The sequence below is a fragment of the Ambystoma mexicanum genome, chromosome 6p (genome assembly GCF_040938575.1).
Source record: "Ambystoma mexicanum isolate Mex_15411 chromosome 6p, UKY_AmexF1_1, whole genome shotgun sequence".
Taxonomy (NCBI): domain Eukaryota; kingdom Metazoa; phylum Chordata; class Amphibia; order Caudata; family Ambystomatidae; genus Ambystoma; species Ambystoma mexicanum.
The window spans coordinates 1,117,392,550-1,117,415,620 of record NC_090935.1 but is presented as its reverse complement, the minus strand read 5'-3'; the positions used below and the strand labels follow the sequence as shown (position 1 = coordinate 1,117,415,620).

At 47.7% G+C, this 23,071-nt stretch overlaps 1 protein-coding gene across 1 annotated transcript in view; it reads left to right on the top strand.

The window, feature by feature from the left end:
- The first annotated feature begins 504 nt into the window (after nt 1-504).
- Nucleotides 505-23,071, top strand: part of RCL1 (RNA terminal phosphate cyclase like 1) — a 534,592-nt gene continuing 512,025 nt past the window's right edge. The window contains exon 1 of the mRNA XM_069625721.1: nt 505-827. Coding sequence (XP_069481822.1) covers nt 695-827 — 133 coding nt within the window. The 5' untranslated portion in view covers nt 505-694. The remainder of the gene's footprint in view (nt 828-23,071) is intronic.

The window sequence follows — 23,071 nt, the reverse complement described above, 5'->3', positions numbered from 1 at the left end:
GAAGAAGAAGCGCTGGGGCAATGGTTTGTGGTCGTGACGTGTTCCTTGAAACAGAGGCGCACATAGGTGTGCGCGCCCCAACACCCGCCAACACATTTTGTACATTTTTTGCAGCGTTGTCCGTAGGAAACACTGGGCATTCTGCTGCTGCTTCTATTCCACCAGCATAGCGTCCATGGCCTGCTGACTTTGTGCTAAAACAGGCATAGAATGTTAGCCAGCTGGGTTGTTTGCGATCTTTTTCACGTACAAAAATAGACACGTTTGTTTTTTTTACATGATTAGAAGAATCCACGTTATTGTAAATCAAGCGTATTTTCCTGAAGAACCTGGTAAAACGTATACTCTAAAAGAAACTATTACGGCGAAAAATATGCATGTAAAAAAGTCGATCCCAATTTTTGGCTTGTTTTTAATTGATGTTACTACGTAATTGACTTTTTCCACACGGTGATCAAGAAGATTCATCGCTTCCTTGAAAATAAAGTGCCTTTCCAACATGGCGCCTAAGCTATCAACACCCATACGCAACCTTTTCTTGTTCGACAGTTCGCTCTCGGTGTGACCCCCGACCTCAACGCCCAGTTTCCAGTCTGGCAGCAGATGCAGCACGTGGGCACTGGGCACTCTCAGGGTCTGCTACAATTTGAGCAGGGGAGCCTTTCGTAATCAGCAGCCGTTCTTCTGTCTCCCCATGGCGGCAGCGCACTGCCTGTGCTATGAAGGCTGCAACTTTTTCCGGCAGAGGATTGTTCTGTCCACCCTTAGTGGGAAGCCTGTTAAGATACGCAGGATCCGGCCCAAGGAGGAGAACCCGGGCATTCGAGGTAACGCAGCAGCGCCCTAGTGGTGCATGTAAAGGCAGCGGGGTCGGATGCGGCCAATTTCTTTCATATAAATGCTAACCATGGTGCAGTGTAATCCTGCAGCCTTCCAGGCGCAGGGAATAGCACGTGTGCCTCTTTAGTACCCAGATGTATTGTTTACCCTAGAAACTTTAGAGACCCTCACCCAACTGGCAGCGATTCAATGCACACAAGGTCTGCACATACCAAAGGCTTGTTACTACCTCTTTATCATTCACTGTCGTATCAAGGATCGCTCTCTCTGTATGGTAAACAATGGCACGTTTCCGACTATCATTCTTTTTCTTTTCAATTACCTTGCACCAGTGGAGTGGTCCTAGGCAGATATTTCTAATACCCATGATTGTTGTTTCCCTGTGTATTCTAATTAGTTGTGAAGCGTTCCTTCTCTTTCTAGAAAAGCCATGTTCAGAATTGAAAGACTGCGAGCCCTGGCAGCAGCCTGTGCTGGCTCAGCTCAGTAGTGTTTACTTTCACAAGGTCCCCGCCCCCTGGCAGTACGGTGGGACACGATATGACTTGATCGCTGGACGAAGAGCAAGGTCCACATTACGTGTAAACTAGCCTTTTCGTAATATTTCGAATTGCAGGTAACCTGCTTTATTTTTAATCCTAGCCTTCCTTGATTGGGAATTGCACGTTAACGCGGTTGTTACGCTGCTTCGCCGATTGCAGTCCTGCAAGCTGTTTGGCAGATCGCTGTTTTTGAGCTGCGCAAACCACCACAGGGATCTGCTTGTCATACGATCCTCATGTGGTGTCTGCAAACAACATCTAGACTTAATTAAATATAAAGGGCCTTGCTTCCTTCTGTTCACATTACTCGTATTTATAATCTGGGCTGCCCAACTGGTTTCGCTTGAGGGCTGAATGTATTTATTTGTTTGCTTGTTACGTGCTTATACAATAAGAATATACTGTTTCAAAGCGCCCACAGGGCAAGGAGAGTGGAAAATACATTATAACATTACATCACAATATTTAAGAGCAGAGGGGACGGAGGGGGATGAACCTACTATACTTTGTGAGTACTCAGAATGTGCATGTGCAGAAAGGAAAAGTGGTAAGTGCTGGGGTTTCCGAGCCCATGTCAAAGCCATGGACGAAGTGCTAGGAATGTTGAGTACTAGACGGCTTGTGCCGCAGGAGGTGTAAGTGCGAGTCTCCAAAGTGTAGGGAGTGCACATGCAAGTGCTATGGAGAGACAGGAGCTGGGAAGAATTGGTTTAAGGACCAAGGACACTGATTCAGCAACTGTGGGATTAGCAGAGGAGGGAAGGATGAGGAAAAGAGGAAAGACTCAAGGAGCATCCGGAATTTGCGAAGATCCTACTCCAGGCGCAGGGGGAGGCTGTTCAGAGGCAGGAGCCTACAGAGGAGAGTGAGCGTCCCCCTGCCCTCTGTTTAGCAAAACACTTTACATACAGAGTTGGTGCCAGAGGAGTGAAGTGGTCTTGAGGGGGAGTATTTAGTAAGATGGAGCTGAAGATCGTGTGGTCCCCGGGCCCAGACAGCCTTGTGGATGATGCAGATGGATTTTAATTTAAGCAGCAACCGGGAGCTAGTGAAGACTTTTTAGTGCAGGAGAGATGCAGTCCCTGGGCTTAAGGCTAAGACTAAGTCTTGCGGTCTTATTCTGGATAGGCTGCATGGGTCGCAGAGTGGACGAAGGAAGATTCAGGAGAAGGTTGTTAGAGTAGTCCAGTATAGAGAGAACCAGAGCTTGAGTCACATTGAGTCTGAGGGAACATGGAAAAGGGTAGAATTCCTTTGAGAAGGAAGAGCTGATAGTTGGGCTTCTTGGCAATGTCCTGAGTGTGAGGGAGGAAGGAAAGAGAGGAGTCGAAGAGGACTCCGAGGATCCTGCTTGGAGGGGGAGTGACCATGGAGGAAGGCCAGAGTGAAAGGAAGAAGGATGGAGCAGGGGACCTAATGGGGAAATAACTCTGTTTTACAGGCATTGAGGCAGAGATCATTGGAGGTGTACCACGACTGGATGGCAGATAGGCAGTCGGGGATCATAGAGGGGTCAGCAGGGAGTTTGAAGAAGGGGGTGTGTTGTCTGCGTAACACTGGAAGTTGGAAAAGAAAGAGGAAATGAGGCGTGCAAGGAGAGCAAGGTAGATGTCAGGGGGACACCAAAGGTGGAGCTGGAAGTAGGAGAAGGGGGGCCTAGGATGACTTGGGAGGAGCGGTTAGTGAGGAAGGACGACAGCGAATCCAGTGCCTGTTCCGAGATACCAAGGGTATCGTGGAGCCTTTGTATGAGGATGGAATGGTTAACTGTGTCAAATGCAGAGGAGAGATGGAGGAGGATAAGGGCAGCTGGGGAGTTGGGAGTCCAGAGATGCAAGCAGTTCTTCACTGGTGTTCAGAACAGCAGAATGTATCCCAAAAGCCTCATAAAGTGTGTGGGCCATACTGTCTTTGGGGGTGTGCGGTGATGTTGTTGGTGTGCAACTTTGAGTTAAACAATGAAACATGTGTTTTAAGGTGTAATTATAGAATTGTGGTGTGTTTTGGTCTTTTGACTTTTTTTTTAATGGCATTGTCACTTTCATTTATTAGTATTGTGGGATGGAAAGCATGCAAATACTAACACCGACTTTAGGCCAGGAAACACTTAATCATTAAAGGAATAGTGCGCTCAAAAATTGTGTTGTCTCGAGCGTTCGGGCATGTGGTTTTAAGCAAACTGTGAACGATGGTAAAAACATTTCCTATGCACCTTACCATAGCTTTCTGCACTTTTACACGTGAGAAATCAAGGATCAGGGCATGGTCATCTTGTGGTCATCGTATCCGGTGCCCCATCACCCTAAATTGAACTGCCCCTACAGCACTAATTCATATCCCCGCCCCCTGAAGCTGACATCACTATTCCTAGCGATATTCTCCACCTATTTTAAGGATGTTAGTGGGCAGCGTAGCCAAACGTGCCCAGTCATCACCTACGTCTTAACGATAGTTGACGCAGAACCCGGAATATCAACACACACATCCTCTCACAGCACAGGGCGTTCCAAATCGGAATAGTAATCAGTCTTTAAAGGTAACACTAATGCTTTGCAATTTATAATGTGCTTTTATTTCACAATAAACGCTCTGAGAACATCAGCCAATTTCCATATTCAACCAAACTTTTTTCGAACGTCAGTTGTTTATCATGAGGCACACAGTGTTCATTTCGGTAGAAGCGCATTGGACGCACCATGAATCGCTAGACTACGGTATCAGGTTCTTGCTAGACCACCGTAAACGATGTTAGGTTGCTCCTGGTCACTGGTCCAGTAAAGGGGCATATCGGCCTGGTGCGATGGTCTCGCAACATCGTGATGGATAGCCAGCCATTTAGGTGTATCTGCCACTGCCTGTTGAAGAAGCCATCAATTGGTATCTGGAAACGATGACATTCGCAGAATGGTAGGATGTATCTGTGTAAAAAAAACAATAGAAATGTGTCTCAATAACCGTCCTTTATTCTAATTTAACCATTAATTCTGCACTGTGTGGAAACTAATGATGAACACAAACCAGAAGCAATGGAAACGCAGAGAAAACATGGCAGAAAGTTTGAGTACACATTGTGCTTGAGAGGTTAGTACTGTGGAGTATGTTTAGCTCGCAATGGGATGGGGATGCGGAAGGTGACGGAAGAATTAGAACACCACGTAGATGGCATTTTAACGCAATATTAGCAACGAACTTGGCGTTGGTGCAAAGTGGGGGAACCCAGACGTGGACTACATGCATTTCGGTGCTGGACTGCCCATGTGTTCCAAACCAAGACAAATACATACAGGTTGTGTTTGCGTGTCGTCACAATTTGCCTCCACCAACAACCCATTACAATGTAATCGAGCAATAACGGTCATAAAATGAAACCTTGACTCGTTCGTCTATGAACTCGTCTACAGTAAAACATAGATTCTATTTGGTATTTCCAAACTCTTGGCGTAAAGCAGGGTGTCCGCTCAGACCAACGGTTTTCATAATGAAATTACATGTTACTTTTTCCAGTTTTGAAAAGGTGAACGTTATCCTTGTTGCAGGTACTACAAACCTCCCATCATTCATTCCAAAGTGAATACTCCCTTTCTTCCAAGGACAAACAACAATTGAACCTTCATAGGAGTGCCCATGCTAACTTTTTTCTTCTGGTGAAGGAAAGCCACAAATCAAAAACATACTGTACATGATGCGTCAGTGTGAACAGGCCACAAGCAACTTCAAACGCAGAGACCTTCACTCCCATGGGAGCGATTAGCCCTGCCTGCTGACTAACGTGGAATTTTGAAATATTTTCGAGAAACAAATGAATTGTTTGCTGCGCTACCGTGAATACTATTTTACTCTTCTACATTGATAGTGATTTTGTTATTTTCTGACAACAGGTCCAGTTATTTTCCTCCCCATTGTCACATCTGCGTGCGCCCTGGTTTCGTGGGGGAATGTGCTCTGCGGATAACGTGAGACACTGACCAGTCATAAATCCAAGTGCCCTTCCATCACCATTGAACTTCCCGTGCACTAACACATGTTGGAGGAGAGGCGGTATATCCCATCCCGCCTGCACCATTCTCGTACCTGGCAAATGATGTATAAGCTAAGGTGGGAAACATCTCCACCCCTCAATCACCTATTTGCAACACCCATGTTTCATATAAGTGTATTAACACTGTGCTAATGTGTATACTTTGAACTCCATTTGTGTCCTTCCTACCGCTTTCTTTTTCCTCTGCCCCTCTGGCGAACTGTTCATTCTTCCTCTCCCAGCACCGCGTACAGCCAGCCCCCACCACCGCTGTCAGCTCAGTGCGTGTCCCGTTCTCGCGGAAATGCAGCTATTCATTTTTGCAAGTTGCGATTATCGAGCCCTGACAATATGTGCTCATCCAAGAATGTTACACCAAGGCCTGCTTCAACCTTAGTACCCTATCCATCTCTGATGACTTACTCATCCCATCTCAACCCCTCCCTGTGAGGCCGCGGTCCCCTGAACCCATGACCCCTATTTCCTTTGAATGCATCTGGTCAGCAGACCCTACCTACCCTCGCACCACCTCAAATTCACCTACCATATACCTAATCTAGAGTGGTCATATATTTTGGTAACACATGTCCCCACTGTGTTTGAAAATGTAAGACTCCTAAGGCCGCAAATCAAAGATCAGCCCTTCTGATAAGGCATCTGAAAGCAACAACCCCTAACATATGCCCCCATAAAAATAACGGTCGGAATGCACCTATTTCACACCAATGGCATCCTTTCATGCAGTGTTTTGCTTACAGTCATTAGTTCTTGCATGCCAAGTTTATTTTGCATAGGTATCATTCCTCAGTCGGAGTCAGGCTTGTTCTATCTGGGCACGAGCATGCTAAGGCAACTGCAGACCACGCGGTTGCTTTCATGCTGATATCCATCTGACCCTCCCGTGCCCTGATCAGTGAAGGACCCACAAGAGTGGGCCGAAAGCGGGAAGCAGGAATACACAGAGTTGTATTGTATGGCCTCCCCCAACAGGCACTTCTTGCAAAAAAAGAATTGATGAACAGGATACATTGGAAAAGGCAATTTGGACGTTTAATAGCTTTGAAATTCAAGTGAAATAGATTCAAGTGGTCATGTACTTTGTACAAACATTGTGGAAGATGCACACTGTTGGTAATCATTTAAAACGGGAAATCAACTGTTCAGCGAGGTCCTTTTTTGGAGGACAGGGTACGTTTGCAATGTATGAGTCCTAGGAACAAAGAGCGAGATCTTACACCAGGAAATGGAATTCCATTTTGTGAATCGGCTTGACAGCCCATTTTTTGCTTATTTTTGCAAAGGCCATTGTGTAATGAAGCATCCCAAAGTTTCCTGCAGTTCTCGATTGTTGTCTACCTCTGTTCTCGTTACGCGCTAATACCGCTAGTAATGTTTGATATTGCATACTGTCTATGCTGAAATGCAACCTCTTGGGCCTGTACTTTAGGCACATATTGTGGAATACCTCCAAATCTCCGGTGTGACAGAATTATGTGAGTCCCTTCAGGTCTCTTGAAAGAGTTTTATCAAACGCGATCTTCTCAAGAGCTTTGTGTGGAGGTGAAGATGGAATCAACCACTTCCTCTTGCGTTCCTGTTCTTCTTCTGATAAACGAGCATGTGCACATTGGTGAAAATGTTGGTTTTCTGTCCACGAATGAACATTGGAACAGGGGTGCATCAATGAGCGCCATTTTTCTAGCAGAAGTTCCACAGACCCATCACAAGTTTTGGAGCTCCACCAAAGATGGTTGCTGAAAGACTGGGACCACTGTAAAATATTTTCAGAACCCCCCTTATTTTTATTATTTTTTTTTTTATTTACTTGCAGCTGTGATTTAAATTATTATTTTTTGTTTGTTGATTTGGCAACGTGCCATATATCAAATTGATGGTGAATGTTTGGAAACTGCTCTCGCATGGCCTTGGCTATCGAAACATGTCTGTCAGTAGCTATGAGGTCTATTTGCATTCCCCTTGATTGAAGATGTTCGGATTTTATCAAACCATGTTTCTCCATGGCCCCTGAAGACGTACATTCGGACACCTGCACGACCTCAGACTAACAAATTTCTTTAGTTTCCATGTCCTGAAAGTGGTATGTGTAGTACTTTGCTGAAAATCCGGGTCTGTCACACTGTCCATTGCCAGCTAGCCTGAACCGCTTCCCAGAGAATGTCCTTTGTTCAGTTTTCCAGGCTTGACTAATAGCAGGAAATAAACCTTCTCTTTGATATTGCATTTTAGCAAGGAACTGAAGTCCCACAAATTCACAGAAACTGGACAACTTACTAAAAGTAGAGCCACTGAAAAGTAGAGCTGCTGAACACAGTAGATTTCCAGCTGACACTTTGCCCAGCATCGGTTGAGCGCAGCATGAAAATGTATGATGGAGGTGGGCACATTTGGCTTGGATTTTGAGGTTAGTGTCAGTCCCAATCGCCAATGGCTCCCCATATATTTTGTCCCTCGATGCATGCACACATTTCAGCATCAGTATAATCTCCAGCAGGCAGCTGTCAAATACCGTGTATTTATGCTCCTTTATTAACAAATCGTCCTGCATGATTGTAGATTGTGATTTAAATGTGGTGGACATTTTGATCAAACTAGGCAAACTGAAGTCGAGATCTTTGGCAAGTTCCTTGGACAATTGAGTTGAAGCTTCAGTCTGTGTTAGTTCAGCTTGTGTAATTTGTACACGAATTGGAGAAAAAGTCAACAACAAATGTTTATTGGGTGGACCTTTTGTTGCTGGTGCAGATTGTGTCAAGTGGTCTTAGAGGACTTGCAATGAAACTTCATTATATTCAGTTTCATTTTCATCTTGTACAGCTCTCACATTGTAGCAATGGTCCAACAAAACTTTACTGGCTTCGCCGGTCACATTCAATTCATTTTGTAGCCATTGGACGTAAGCATATTGAGTCTGCTTATTGACTGGACCACGCTGCGCCTCAAATAGTAGTTGCTCCATGGTGTTTGGCAAGCTGCATCTTTGGTTTCATTTGTTGTCTGTGTCTTTTATACTTCTTTTCCTTCTGGGGCTCTAGGAAATGGGTTGTAAAAACATGTTCCTTGTGAATCCCACATACATTAGCTGGCACTTTAAATAAAACAACATGTTATGGAGAAAACATAGTCCCAAAACACTTTGGGAAAACAAAAAAAAAGTTTATTTTCCCTTGTTTTCGTGATTTTCTGTGAAACCGTGGTCCTCTCTGTAACGACCGCACCAGCAAGCTGGTCCACCACCTCTCATCCATGCGCCTCCTCTTCTAATTCCTGACCTTGTACACATTCCTTGAATAGAACATTGATATAAAGAAAAAGGAATCAAACATTTTTTAAATGAAAATCTTTCATCGCACACATGGCTTACATACATAACCTCGTAAACAGTGTACGCCACTTAGTCAAAATATACATTTCGATTTTCACCCGATTGATGGCAAATGTACTCAATCTGACATCACTGTGCCAAACATAGTGATTCTAATGTTGCCCTCAAACATTTTGCAATGCATTCAACATTGGGCAGAGTTAGTAACGTTGGGACTGACATGATAAAAGTATGAAAGAATGCACATTTATATGAATGTCACTGTCTGATAGTGTTCTATGTAGGATTTACTTTCTTTCATTCTTGGGAACTGTCAGTACGCATACCTCATACTCTGGACCAGCTCCAAAGGATGATGAGATTGTAGTCTAGGTACCAGCATCCCCCTGTAACACAGTACTTGTTTCAGTATGGATGAAAACCGCGAAATGGAAAATAGTCAATGGCACATATAAAAGCCTTCAATGACACATAGTGTAAACAACCAACCGGATACGTAAACAATTTCATATTATTTGAAATTCAAAGCATAATGCATTCTCGTAATTGAAAAGTAAAAAAAAAACCTTGTAGGCGCTAGAAGCTGTTGTTGACTCGGGTAAAGAAAAGGATGCCGTTTCTTGCTCCTTCATTTTCAGTGCATTGTCACAAAGTCGCAAAAGAGAAAATTTGATTTGCATTAGACATGTGGGAAGATCCAACTCCTGAAAATATGATCTCCTGCAAATCTGTAGGGCTCACCATTGGTATACTGGACCTGTCGGTGTTGTCGTCACTTGCGAGGGTCTGTGCTCCAGTCAGTATGCTCTCCTAAAAAAATGGACTTGTGAAGCAACCGATTATGAAAAGATTATGCTTCTTTTGAAGGGCACTATGGCATTGTATTCTATGGTCATAATTACTTTCTGTAATGCTACATAAAGCAGGGACAAATGTGTAGTAAAATGTGGTATAGTTACAAAGTAATACAATATGGTAAATATGTAATTCATCATCCGGGACTCACCTGAGGCAGCGTGTGCACGAATAGACTTGGAATTGCATTGGGAAGCAATTTACGAGACGTTCTGAGTCAATGCTTTTTTTGTGTACTGCAATTGGTCGTACATATTCGGGGTAAAGTGTGCTAGCCTCAGCAGACTTCCTCCCTCCCCTCCACCCCCCCTGGCAGCCAAAGAAAAGCAAAATCGGGTACTGTGTAAAATGACTTGGGGCCAATGTGAGAACACATTTTTTTTTAAATGGCACAAAGATTTGGGCACTGGGAGAAAAGAAGAAAGGGCACAGGGAGGACTCTTGCAGTTCCAGCAGCGAGGGTGACAGCTCCGACACAGGGGTCCGAATCTGGGAGCAAGGATGACCAAGGCCACCTCAAAGCATGGGTCGGGCCTAGTAACAATGAGTCCCCAAGGCATAAATCAAATGCCTCATTTGATTTAACCCTTTCAGTGCCATGGGTATTCATTTCTCCCCCAGTGCCAAGGCCTTTTTTGGTGATTTCGGTATGTGGCCATTCAATGGCTTTTAACTTTTTTGTTACTTGAGATATCTCGGCCAAATTTGGATCTTTTGTTCCCACATGTAGGCGGTCGTAACGCCACCCAGGAATCCTAGGTTGCTGTAGGGGGGTGAGAGAAAATAAGCAAAAAAGGCGAACATTTTAGGTTTTTTCAAAAAATTCCAATAAAATGATGTACAAAGAATCCAGTGGTGTTTTCCTTGTAAGAGCTAGGAACAAATGGTTTGCTGTGCTGAATTCCCCAATTTCCTGGCTTTCAAGAACAGGTTGAGTGGAAACGAAAACATTTTATTTTGATGTGGTTTTCAACTGTTTTTTGAGAGAGAGCGATTTTGGCCATTTTTGCCAATTGGACATGCATGGACGGAATGGAAGAAAATGGTAGGAAAGCCGAATTGGAGGGCAGAAAAGCATATATTTCTGAAAAGTAGACAAAATTCCAAGTTTAGTAAGGGGTGATTTACGTAGGTCGGGCAACAACTAGGTAGGGGAAAATGCCATAGATTGGGCGAAAAGCGGCAAAATGACTGAAAATAAAGGTATGTGGTGGACACGGTTGGCTTAGTACGGCAATGGCTTCTATGAATTTTGAGAAAAGCAATGCTCCGCTACATTCCTCCGACTCTTGCAGTTAGGAAAGCACACATTTTTTGTAGTGTTTTACAAAACAAGCAATACCACAAGCCAAACACTGAGCCATGGTACACAGGCGTTTTATGCTTATGGCCTGAACAGACGCACTTAGCATGTGTAAATCAGGAAAACCAATGTGGTGAGGAACGGCAAGCATACATTTTCTGAAAGAGCACAGGCAGACCTTTTCAAGGGTAGGTGACTTGTGCAAGCTACAAACGTGTATGGTGCCTAAAGCAACGACTAAATGTAGGGCACATTTGGGAAATGAACGGGTTGTGTGACAAAGGGCACCAGCAAATGGGTCATAACGTTTATGAAAACCACACAAACACAACAAATGTTGTACCTTCCCGCGTTCCCACAGGTGTCCTGATGAAAACGGTACCTCACATGTGTGGGTGCACCTACCTGTGTTTTAGGCTTTCCCCTTGGCGCCCAGGTAACACCTGAATTTCACACTTTCTGCAGACGGGCTCTGTGCCCCATCCACGAGCAGCAATGCTGTCACAGGGTGTCCTTAGAAAGGGGAGAATCTCCCCTTTCCAACAACACCTCCCTCATTTCTCCGGCTTGAAATACAGACAGAGATCGAGGGGGAGAAAGGTGAACATTTGCGTTTTTATTTTCACCGCAGCAGCCCGAAATGGCTGCTGCAGTGAAAATTACTTTCACTTTCATGTCGGCGTGCTTTATGCACACCGACGTGAAACTGAAGGTAATCCAGCCCCCTGGCAGTGAGGAGGGACCTCCCCCCTCACATAGCCCGGGGGTTGGATTACAGTTTTAAACGATCCCTGCCAGAGGGGCGGCCCACTGTGAGCTGCACCTCTAGCGCCAGCTGCGTGGGCTGGTGCAGCTGCTTAGTGGGGCTAAGCCCTACTATGGCCCCTTCCATAATAACAATAACATTCATAAATCCCCGTAACCTGCTTACCCCCAATGACAAGAGCCAGAGACTTTCTGAAAGTTGGAATCATAATAAACTTTATTGGAAACGCTCTTATGCAGCCTCCCAGTAGGCAAGCACACTGTTGAGGTGCAGCCCGCACCAGGATCTACGCTCCCTCCAATCTTTCAGACGAAGCTCAAGGCCGCGGACGGCGCCTTTCCAAACCGCAGCACAGATCGATTCCGCCAGCCTCCTCCAGCTATTCACTCGATCCGTGGACCACGCTGTCGCCTGTGTTCAGCACAGCCATCCCCATGGCTCAAACTCACTCCACTGGCTCTCTGATCGTGTCGGACTGCGTCCAGCATCAAAGACTCATGATACGAATGGTGTATCAGGTATGCGGCCTCCCCCTTACATGAATGCCTCGCAGAGCTCCGCTATCAGCGGCCATTTTGGTCATGAGCTCTCGAGTGCCCCCTTGAAGAAATATTTTTTAATATTCCTTTCAGCTTGTCTGCATTTAAATCTGAATAAAAGTATAATAGAAGGATAAAGAGAAAAGCTGTTTGATTTTAGTCTAGAAACCCGTACCTTTGAAGCTGCTAAAATAATTTCACACTTCCATGCCCAACGATTTGTCTTGGTTTGTGTGTTTTATTTTTTTTTAATGCGTCATCTCTTCCTGTATGTTGGCGGCAAAATATTTTTTAGCTTTATTTTCAACTCTTTTCTGACATTTTGTTCACTCTTGCCACACTAGTCCATTTGTTTTTGTAGTCCCTTTGAGATTGAATTGTAAGTGTTTTTCTGAATCCATAAAGAATACCAGTATTGCCAGTTGGCTTTATCATGTAAGTGGCTTAATTTGACTTTTATTGTTCAGCAACAATGCTCAAAACTTGTTGTACTGATGGAAAACCAGAGATGGAGGAAATGTCGCAGAATGGCTAAGTTAGACATTGGGCACAGGAGACTTGTGTTTATTAAGGTGAGTTGCAACCTGCTGCTCTCCAGATGTTTCGGACGAAGGCTCACATGAACCTCACCAACTACTGCTAGGGCTGATGGTATTTCAAAACCTTTGAAGGACACAAGGTGTTGGAATCCTTATTTGCACCCTGGCCTCCCCATTTGACCAAACTATGCAATCGTGTACAAGATGGTGGAAACGCATTGTGTTATTCATCTCCTGCCTCACGAATGTCTCACTCTTAAGTGGGAGCACAGGGAGAACAACCTCATTGCATGCCTCCCCACCCCCTGGATCACTACATAGTGGTAGGCAAGGCCTCTGACATGAAGAGCTCTGGGTAAGAGCAGGAAAAGATTAGGCTGGTCTAGCCGTTGCTGGTGAGTTACAGCCCCTACAACAAACTACATTGCCTTTTGTCACAAGCCATACCAACTGGAGCGCTGTTCCAGAGAGTAAGCAGTGTGTTGTAACTTATTGCATGCATCTTGTCTTCTGCGTACATAATTGGGTCTTCCTTTACAATGGTTAATAGATTTCAGGCAGTTTTGGGAGAATTGGAAACATGCTTATTCCTACGCTTTGTCCCCTTTCCTCCATACTTGTGGCACATTCTGTCCATGGGGATGGGACCGGAGCACTTTTAAAGAATCAAACAAGTAACTTCTTTTGTCCTTGTTTTATTTTTAAGCTGGTCCACCACATGTTACCGCAGCCCTGCCTTCCTGTGCTCTGCATCTATCTTCAGTCCTTTTCTCCGCGGGATCGGGGTCGGACGCACTAGCATTTTAGGGAATATTTTTCTTTTTGTTCCCTTATCCTTCATATTTCTGCTCCTGTTCCAGGGTCTTCTTTCTTCCATCTATGCCAGAGCGTCTTTGGATTCGTGTCTTGTTCTACGTGCAAATGTCTTTTTGTGAGGGCGTATCCCCACTCTGTTTGGAGTGCTTGGTCCCGGAATACCGGTGGGACTCGTGCTTCTACTGCAGATCCCTCTCCATCCGGGAACTCCAGCGACTTGTCAGGTGGGAGGAGGTGTTCTAGCGGATTCCTCCTCCACATTTACAGCGGCTCATTGAAAAAAAAAAAAGGAAGCGGCCGGTAAGTTTGTTCCTTTTTAGGGCACCCCGGCCAGGGGACCCCTTCCCGGGGTCTTCGGGTTCCGGGAGGGGCCCAAGTGGCTCTGGTATCGGGCATCTCCCCAAGGTGTTCTGAAAGGGATCTAACCTGGACTCTGGAGTTTCCTCTGAGGTTCCCTGCAAAAGAGCTGCCAGGACCAGATCTTCATCTGAGGTTCCCCATTTGGGTGCTAAAGTTAAGCTCAGTTTTTTATCTGGGGTTGTTGTCACCAGGGATTAACGAGGTTTCTAAATCTGGAACTAAGTGTACCGAGTCTCGTCTCGAGGTTCCCATTAAGGTGACTAAATGTACCGGGGTTACCTCTGAGGATCCCTGAGTTGGGGCTATATCTAAGACCGGCAAGATCGAGGGGGCCCCCTTTGAGGGCTCTGGCTACGGGAGTGTGGGGGGTGACCCCTCTGCCTTCCCACACTCAAGCCTGTGCTCTAACTTATTCTGCTGAGGGGTCAAAGAAGCTGCTTAAAATCTTCGAGTACCGGCTCTGCCGAGGTTCCCTCAGTAAGGGCTAATTCTCCAGCGGTCTCTAAAGGGTCACAAAAGCATTCTAGATCTGCTACTACCGGCTCTGCCGAGGTTCCCTGTCACAGAGCTAAAATGGAACAGAAGTCCCCGGATGCCCTCATACGTCCTAACGGACACTTGTAAAGCAGTTCACCTCAGGCAGTAACACAATGGCGGTCCAACCCCCTCAGTCTGCTGCCGCCATTTTGACTACCTCACACCAACGCGAGGGGCCTGTTTTTGTGGCTGAGCAACCTTTTCTACTCTGATCCCATGAAGGCATACTGGAAATGTATCCTAAGTCACCTGAACTGCATCCTGCTCTGACCGTCCCTCTGCAGGTCCCGGTAGTGCCACCTCCTCAACCACTTCTAGTGGGACCCCCGCCTCCACTGCTTCCGCTTTCACGTGTGCTAAAGACTCCGGTTGCGCAGTCAAGCCTGCCCCCGGGGCCTGAGGTACCACGTGCTGCAGATCAGGATTCTTTTCCCGCCGCACTGGATGAAGATCAAGCGGACCAAGATTGCGACCACCCGCCCCGCTCGATTGGCGCCTTTCACGACCGTGTTGTGGATATGATGGCGTTGCTAGACCTTACAATACCGGAACCTCTGGCTCCACAAGGTTTTTCTCTCTGGAGCTTTTGCTCTTGTCGACACAGGAGCGTACTGGCCTGTTCCTTCAAACGGATGTCCTGGCCGAAGCCTGCAAGGGTGCAACACCTAAACAAGAAAATGACGCTCGCTACAAGGTACATGTGTCTGAAGACATATCCTTGACTGCATGTCCTCTCACCTCATCAGTGGTGGCAGCAGCCACGCTCCAGTCTAAGCGAGGGCCTTCTCTGGTTTCAGATTGTTTCAGGACCGCCAGGCAGATGCTCCCGTTGGTGGCTCTCGCCGCAAGCAGCAAAGGCAAGGTGGCCAGTTTTTTTCTGGCTCAATAGCCTCCTCTTCAGCAACAGGTGGCCTCCCCGCCGATAAAACATCTAAATGATGTCTTCCATCGGTCGCACGAGACTCTGCTGGGAGGACGAATTTCGTCTCTTCTGGAGGCGTGGCAGACCATCACAGAAGACCGATGGGTTTTGTCCGTCGTCTGTGCGGACTTATGCTTGCCCCTGCCCCTTACCCCACCTTTTCATCTCCTCTTCAGCAGACTGGGTCGCCCTCCCTCAGAGCCAAGGTAAAGAAACTTATAGACCTTGGAACAGTGGAGCCTGTTCCCTTGTATGAGCAGGGGGAGGGCTATTAGTCCCATATGTTTACAGTGCCTAAACCCAACCAGGCTGGCCTGCGCACTATCCCCACCCTCTCCAATTTCAATCTTTCTACCCCAAGAGAATTTTAAGATGATTACGCCCAGCCAGATAAAGTCCTCTCTCTTGAAGGGCGATTGGCTCAGCATGGTAGACCTTCAGGATGCCTACATGCATATCCTGATCTGGAGCCTACATCAAAAATATCTGTGGTTCTCCAGGGGAACGGAACACTTCCAGTATCGAGTGGATACCGTTTGGTCTCAGCTCGGTGCCGCGTGTCTTTATGAAGATGGCGGTCCTCTCAGCATTCCTCACACTGCATAGTTTTCATGTATATCCATACTTGGACGATTGGCTCCTGCGCAGTCCTTGCCCACAAGCCGCAACAGCCAATCTTCAGTCACTCCTCCAGCTCCTGTTCCATCTTGGGCTGTCGGTGAACTGGCCGAAATCGTCTGATGGTTGCTCAAGACCTGATCTTTCCAGGTTTCCATTGGGATACTGTCAATACCAAAGTGTTCCTGACGGAGGGCAGGATTGCAGACCTTACAATAACGTGCCAGCTCTTAGTGCAGTACTCCCACATGTCGGCCTGGTGATTCCAGAGACACCTGGGCGTTATGGCCTATTGCGTGTTAGCCCTACCTCTTGCACGACTGAAAATGAGGTGCACTCAGCTTCGTCTTCGGGCCTGCTGGTCTCTGGCTACGGATCCAGACTCCAAGATGATTCCAGTTCCACCCTCCATGGTCGTTCGCCAGCAACCTTTCAATGGGAACCTCCTTCCAGGAACCCTGCCCACAAGTAACGGTTACTACAAACTCCTCCCTTCTAGTGTCGGGAGCGGCACTGCGTCACCTTGAGGGGTACGATTTGTGGACGCCCCAGGACAGGCGGTCTCATATTAATTACCTAGAGCTCCTGGCAGTTTTTTGGGCACTCCAGGCTTTTTAACCCTCTATCAACCAAGAGTGTGGTTGGAATTTGCACAGAAAATTCTGTAGTGATGTTCTACATCAAAAAGCAGGGGGCACCAGGTCTCCTCCCCTTGTGGACCTAGCTATCCAAATTTGGAATTGGGCTATCCAAATTTGGAATTGGGCTATCCAACACAATGTCTGTCTTCAGGTAGTGCACATTCCGGGTCACATCAATGTGGCTGCAGACTCCCTCAGCTGCCAATATGCAGTGAGTTACAAGTGGGAGATGAACACTGTTCTCACCAAGATCTTCCAGCAATGGGGTTCTTCAGTGGTGGACCTCTTTTCAACCTCAACAAACAGGAAACGTCTTCTCCATGCTTCCAGGGACGGTCTCCGAGTGTCTTCCTTGGGGAACGCTCTCGGGATCCCTTGGGACAAAATGAACGCTTACACCTTTCCTCTTTTTTTGCTGCTGATTCAACGCTTGCTCTGGAAACTCGTTGGTGCTTTAAACTGCACTCTCCTCTTCATAGCTCCTTGGTGGACAGCCAGATTCTGTTTTTTGGAATTGCAGCGCCTGTCGGTGTGCTCCCTGATCAGCTTGCCGCAGATTCCCGATAATCACCAGTTGTGGCACCTCTCTCCACAATCCTTCAGCTCGGTGGCCTGGTGCCTGGGTTGCGGTCATTAGCGCAGTTTAACCTCTCTGAGGATTACATCTGCATAATTCAAGCGGCACGTAGGCCTTCTACGAGAGCTCAGTACAGGAGCAAATGGCTCCTGTTTGTCATTGGTGTCTAGCTAAATGGCTTGATCCCGAACAGGCTTCTATTGACTGTGTCTTGTCTTTTGTATCAAACTTTGCAGCCTCTGGCATCCATGTCTTATCATGCCGGACATACCGATCTGCCATTGCAGCTTATCTGTCCAGACAGTTGCTCTTTTTCACTGGCAAACCCAGTCATCGATAGACATTTTGGCAGGTGGTCATCTTTTTCCGCCGGTTCGTCGCTTCATCCCAAATGGGATCTGAATGTGGTCCTCAATGCCTTGTGTCACAAGCCTCTTGAACCTATGGCCACGTCGAACGCAAGTACCTTTCTTGGAAGATGGCTTTCTTGTTCACGGTTTTTGATCGCAGTAACATCTGCAAGACGGATAAGTGAGCTTCAAGCTCTCTGTCGAACATCCGTTCATAACTTTACACAAGGATAAGGTTGTGCTTCACACTCGCCCTTTTTCCTTCCCAAAGTTGTTTCTGAATTCCACTTAAACGGTTTTCTTTCTGAACCCAGTCTCCGATGCAGAGACTGTTTTACAGAGCCTAGACGCCAGATGAGCTCTGAAGTTTTACCTCAACAAGTGAACGTAGAAGTTCTGTACAACTCTTTGTTACGTTTGGTGACCCATAAGTGAAACCAGCCTCGATCTCTCGTTGGATAGCTTTATGTATTCCACAGGCCAACAAAATTCAATGCCTTCAGCCCCCAAAGGTCATTCATGCACATTTGGTCCGTGGCAAAGCGGTTGCTGTTGCCTTCGAAAAATACGTCGCATGGGAGTTCATAGCAAAGGCTGCTAGGTAGGCTTCTCCTTCGGCTTTTTGCAAACATTGTCTTGACCTGAGCTCCCGGGCTGATGCCCAATTTGGCCAGGGAGTTCTTAAGAATTTGTTCCAAAAATTTCCATTCACCCGTTTTTTCCTTTGGTCAGTGCTTGGGAATCTCCCACAAGTATGGAGGAAAGGGGACGGGACGTACGAGTATGACAGTTACTCACTGTAGTGACTACCTTACTCCTAGTCCATATTTTTTGTGTGCAGTTTTTTTTTTTTAAAGGCTTCAGAAAATTAACTTCTGTTTCAGAGCCTTTTCTACATGGCTTGCAATTACATCATGTAGATATTAATCAAAAGAAGTTTTCTGGTCAAGTAACGTGACCTTTGCACTGCCTTCTGCTCTAAGCTTTATCTAAATGTACACAGGAAAATAATAAAGCTACCATATGTACAAGTTTTTCATGTGTAAAAAGGCCCAGTACAAACCTTATCTGGAGGCCTAAAAACAGTACTTGCGGACACAGAGGATTCCTTTGATACTGATGTTACAGGGCTACACACCCCTTCCACCTTTTTATTCCCGACCAAGCAGTGCATCTCCAAGTCAAAAACTTTTGAAAAAACACTTTTCTAAAGCTTGGAAAATGTAAAAACTAGACTAAAACCAGCATACAACTGAACAAGAATCAAATGACCGGATATGTCCAGCCTGTCTAAAAACCCAGACATTGGGCCTCATTACGAGTCCGCCAGACTGGAATCCGGTGATTCCGTGACGGCGGTCACACTGTTACCGCGACCGCAAGGTTGCGGAATGAACGGCCGATTACGGCTTGTCGGTTGCGCGCACCACACTAACGCGGTAACTGTGTCACCGCCGCGACACGGAACACCCACAGACACGGACATACCACCCCAAAAAGCAGTGGAAAACCCATGACCGCTGTCACGGAATCACTGGAAGCAGAAATACCGTGACCGCGATAACCAGAAACAGAGAGGCAGCCATTAGTTAAACCACAATCCACTGCCATCCTCACACACCACAGGCCAGATCACCTCCCTGAGCTCTGAAAATCATCAACCACTATGGCATCCCGGATTCCAGCAAGAAGACAGCGCAAGTAGAGGTTCAGTGAGGCACAGCTCACAGTGCTTGTGGACCATATAGTGGACCATGCCGAAATGCTTTTCAGCGCAGACCAGCGGTGCGCCACTCAGCAACACCGTAAGGAGGTCTGGGCTGAAGCAGCACGCAAGTGCACAGCAGTAGGGTTGACCACACGCACCGTAATGGACTGCCACAAGACGTGGCATGACCTCCGGCTCAGAGTGCGCCACCTCATCGCTGCACAGCACTGGCACCGGTGGAGGTCCAGCAACCTCACTGAAACTGCAGTTGTTCGAGGAGCGGTGCAACAGTGTCCTGCTCCTTGAGAGCATACAGGGCATTGGTGACGCAGAGGCAGGAGTGAGCCCACCTGTTGATGCCCGTAAGTGCACAAAGCCATGAGTGTGAATGGACCCCATGAGTGAACCAATGGACCCACTGAAACTCCCCCTGTGTCAGGGCAGGAGTGACCCCATGGACCCACCAATCACCCAGATGACGAGCAACACACCCCCAATACATGGCCCCTGGACATGCACACAGTGTGTGACACTACACACACACACACACACACGCACTCTGTATCCCCACAGGCATGACAAGTGACAGCGACAATGCCCAACAGGCGACGCACCGTCCACCTGCACCTGGCTAATGCAGCCCTCCTGCCTGGGATGACGAGGCAAGCTGCTCCAGGACACAGGCACCAGCTGCATCTGGCACGGATGCACCAGCCAACGTCTCCATCCCCATGCAGGCTGCTGCCACACACTCCCACCATGGCCACAGATTCCATCCTGCAGGCCGTCTGCACTGCGGAGGAGGCTGCATCCAGTGGCGACAGTGCCCCAGCCATGCAGTCTGAAGTCGGAGGACAGGAGGAGGGAGACAACATGGATGACCTGTCATCCCTCCACAACCTGCAGTTCAGCCCCCCCCAATGCACAGCCCCATGAGGTCACCAACACTCTCCATGGCAGAGCTAAGTGCCTGCATGCAGCGGATGGAGGAACAGCAGGCCACCCTATCGCAGCTGGTGGAAAGGCAACGGGAGGAGGCTAGGCTGCAGCAGGAGAGCAATGCGACATCAGTGCGTCGGCTCTCCAGGGCCATCGGACGTTTCACCACGACCATTGTCTCCTTGGCATGCCATGTCTGGGAGGGCAACAGTGTGACATCCACCATCACTGAGTCCATGTTGTTTGCCCAGGCGTTTCTTGGACGTGTGCCACCAGTCACACGACCAGTGCCGTCCACCAGCACCACCCCATCAAGCTCCGCCACTGCCAGCTCACAGAGGCGCTCCAGTCGGCTTGCTGGACCATCCGGGGCATAAGCGCCCCCGGAAATAGTGCCATGTGGGAATGGCTGTCCACAAGACATTCTGGGACACAATGGGTGTATGGGGTTGGGCGTGTTTGGGTGGTGGGGGAGGTCCATTATAGGGTTAGTGGTTTAGAGCCTGGTTGGGGGTGGGTACGTTTGGGTGGTGGGTGGGCACGGGTGTACAGCTTTCCTATCAATACACCTTTCCTGCTTTGTGTACAATAAATCACCTTTGAAAACTCTTTCACTAGTGGACATCCGTAATTTCATTTGCAATCAATCCATTTATTAACGTGCATCCTCATATTCATGCAATGCTTGTGCCGCATTCTCTCAAAAGTAAATGCGAATGAGTGCATCCCGTGCATGTTGACCATCTTGTGCCCTCCTGCAAGGGAGTGCAGCAATCCCATCCCCATCAACTCCATCATCATCCATTGTGTCTGGGGGCAGTGGAATGTTCCTGCGCATGCACAGATTGTGCAGCATGGCACACACAAGCACTATTTTACCCATCTTCACTGTGTTGTACAGCAGTGATCCGCCAGATCTGCTCAAGCAGCGGAACCTGACCTTCAGTAGGCCACATGTCCTCTCGATCATGCCACGTGTGGGTAAGTGTGCCCTGTTGTAGGCCTCCTCATGCTTGTTCCTTGGCCTCCGTACGGGCGTCATCAGCCATGGCGTGAGTGCATATCCTGCATCACCTACATGCAATGTAAATGGAGGGGGCATGTCAGTGTTTATGGTATACAAGTCTTGATCAGATGCAGTGCTATCATGTGTCATTAGTCAATCATCCGTATGGGCCAAGCAGTGGTCTGACAATGGGAGATTACCATTCCTGGGTCATTGTTGTGCACATTAGCGCTTGGACATTGGCCAACGACTTGCTGTGTATATGTAGTTGCTCTTGTGGCCAGTAGTGGTTGGCGAGTATGGCATTGTGCAGTGATGTACACACATGGAGGAGTCAGTCAATAGACACTGCGATGATGTGGCTGATGCAGATTATCTGATGTGCACACATCATGTGCATTGGGGGGCAGTGGTGCATAGTGTGGGTGGGTGTATTAAGTGGCTCATGTCGTATTAGCTTGTGCTACCAGAACATGTCTTGGTTGTGCATCTCCTTTGGCAGGGTGTATACAGGCACACTGTGCCCACCTGTCATGTGTAGCTTTCTGATGTGTGGGTTGTGGTGACTGTCCATTACATTGGCCAGGGGGTCATGCATTGGCAGTTGTAGCAGCCCAGGCACACAGGTCATTGCTCTGGACACCCCTCCCTTTTACAGGGGCTGTGCATTGGCAGTTGTACTCACCCAATAGCCAGGTGCTTTGTCCAGCATAGCGTTCCATGTACCGTGGCAATGTCGAATTCCGCAGGACCATTGAGCCATGTGTTGACCCCGGGAAACGTGCGCAGCAATGTGTTATCACTTGTCCAGCGTCGCATACCATCTGTACATTCAGTGAATGGTATAGTTTCCTATTGCGTACACCATCTCCATTGCACGTGGTACTGTCAGCTCTATGTGGATGCAGTCTACTGCACCAATGCAATTTGGCATGGCGGCAATGGCATGGAAGGCCAACTTGGTGGCAATGACCTGGGCAAGGGTATGTGGCAGGGCGATGTGTTCCGACACAGGGGGCAGCAGGGCATCCAGTACCTGGCCCAGTATTCTTGAGAAACAGGGTTGTGAGAGCCTGTGCAGCTCACCAACAGTGTGCTGATACGTTCCAGTGCCAAGAAAATGCAGTACCAAGACCACCTTCAGAAGGGGGGGGGGGGGACTGCCATCGAAATGCCAAAGCGGCTGCTGATATTGTTCTCCATCATGGTGGTGATGTACATGATTGTCGGATGGTCCAGCCGGTATAATGTGTGGATCTGTCCTGGGGTCAGGTTCCAGGGTGAGGTCCTGATGCGGGGTATTACAGGCTGCACAATTGGCTTTGGCATGGGTACATGGTTTGATAACTGCTGCCTGCGCCGCCTCCTCCCCCCCCCCCTCCTCCCCCTCCTCCTCTGCACCATTGCTGCCACCATGTGCACTGCTGCCTGTAGGTTCAATAGCCCTAGTCCCAATGCTGCTACAGCAGCTGCCTGCATAGTTGTGTTTGGAGTTGGCCTGGGTGTGGGTATGGCCCATTTGTAGGCTTCCAGTGGCCTGCTGGGTCCAGCTGCGCTCATTTGGTGCACATGTGGCCTGATTCAGCTCACCAGTCACTGTTTAACAACACCTCTGCTGTGGCGGCGATACCGCCACAGTGTCCACGGTGTTTCCGCCATTTTTGTGGCGGAGTTTCCGTGTCCGTGCTACTCATAATGTGCACAGTGTTACATATTGCCGGTAACTGGGGATGTCGTCACGCTGTGTCTGCCGATGCAGTTATCTGGTGCGTTGACTCTGCGATGGCGGTTTCGGGTGGTGGTATTTCCGGGATCGAAGGTCAGAATTCGGCAGCTGATAAAATGAGGTGCC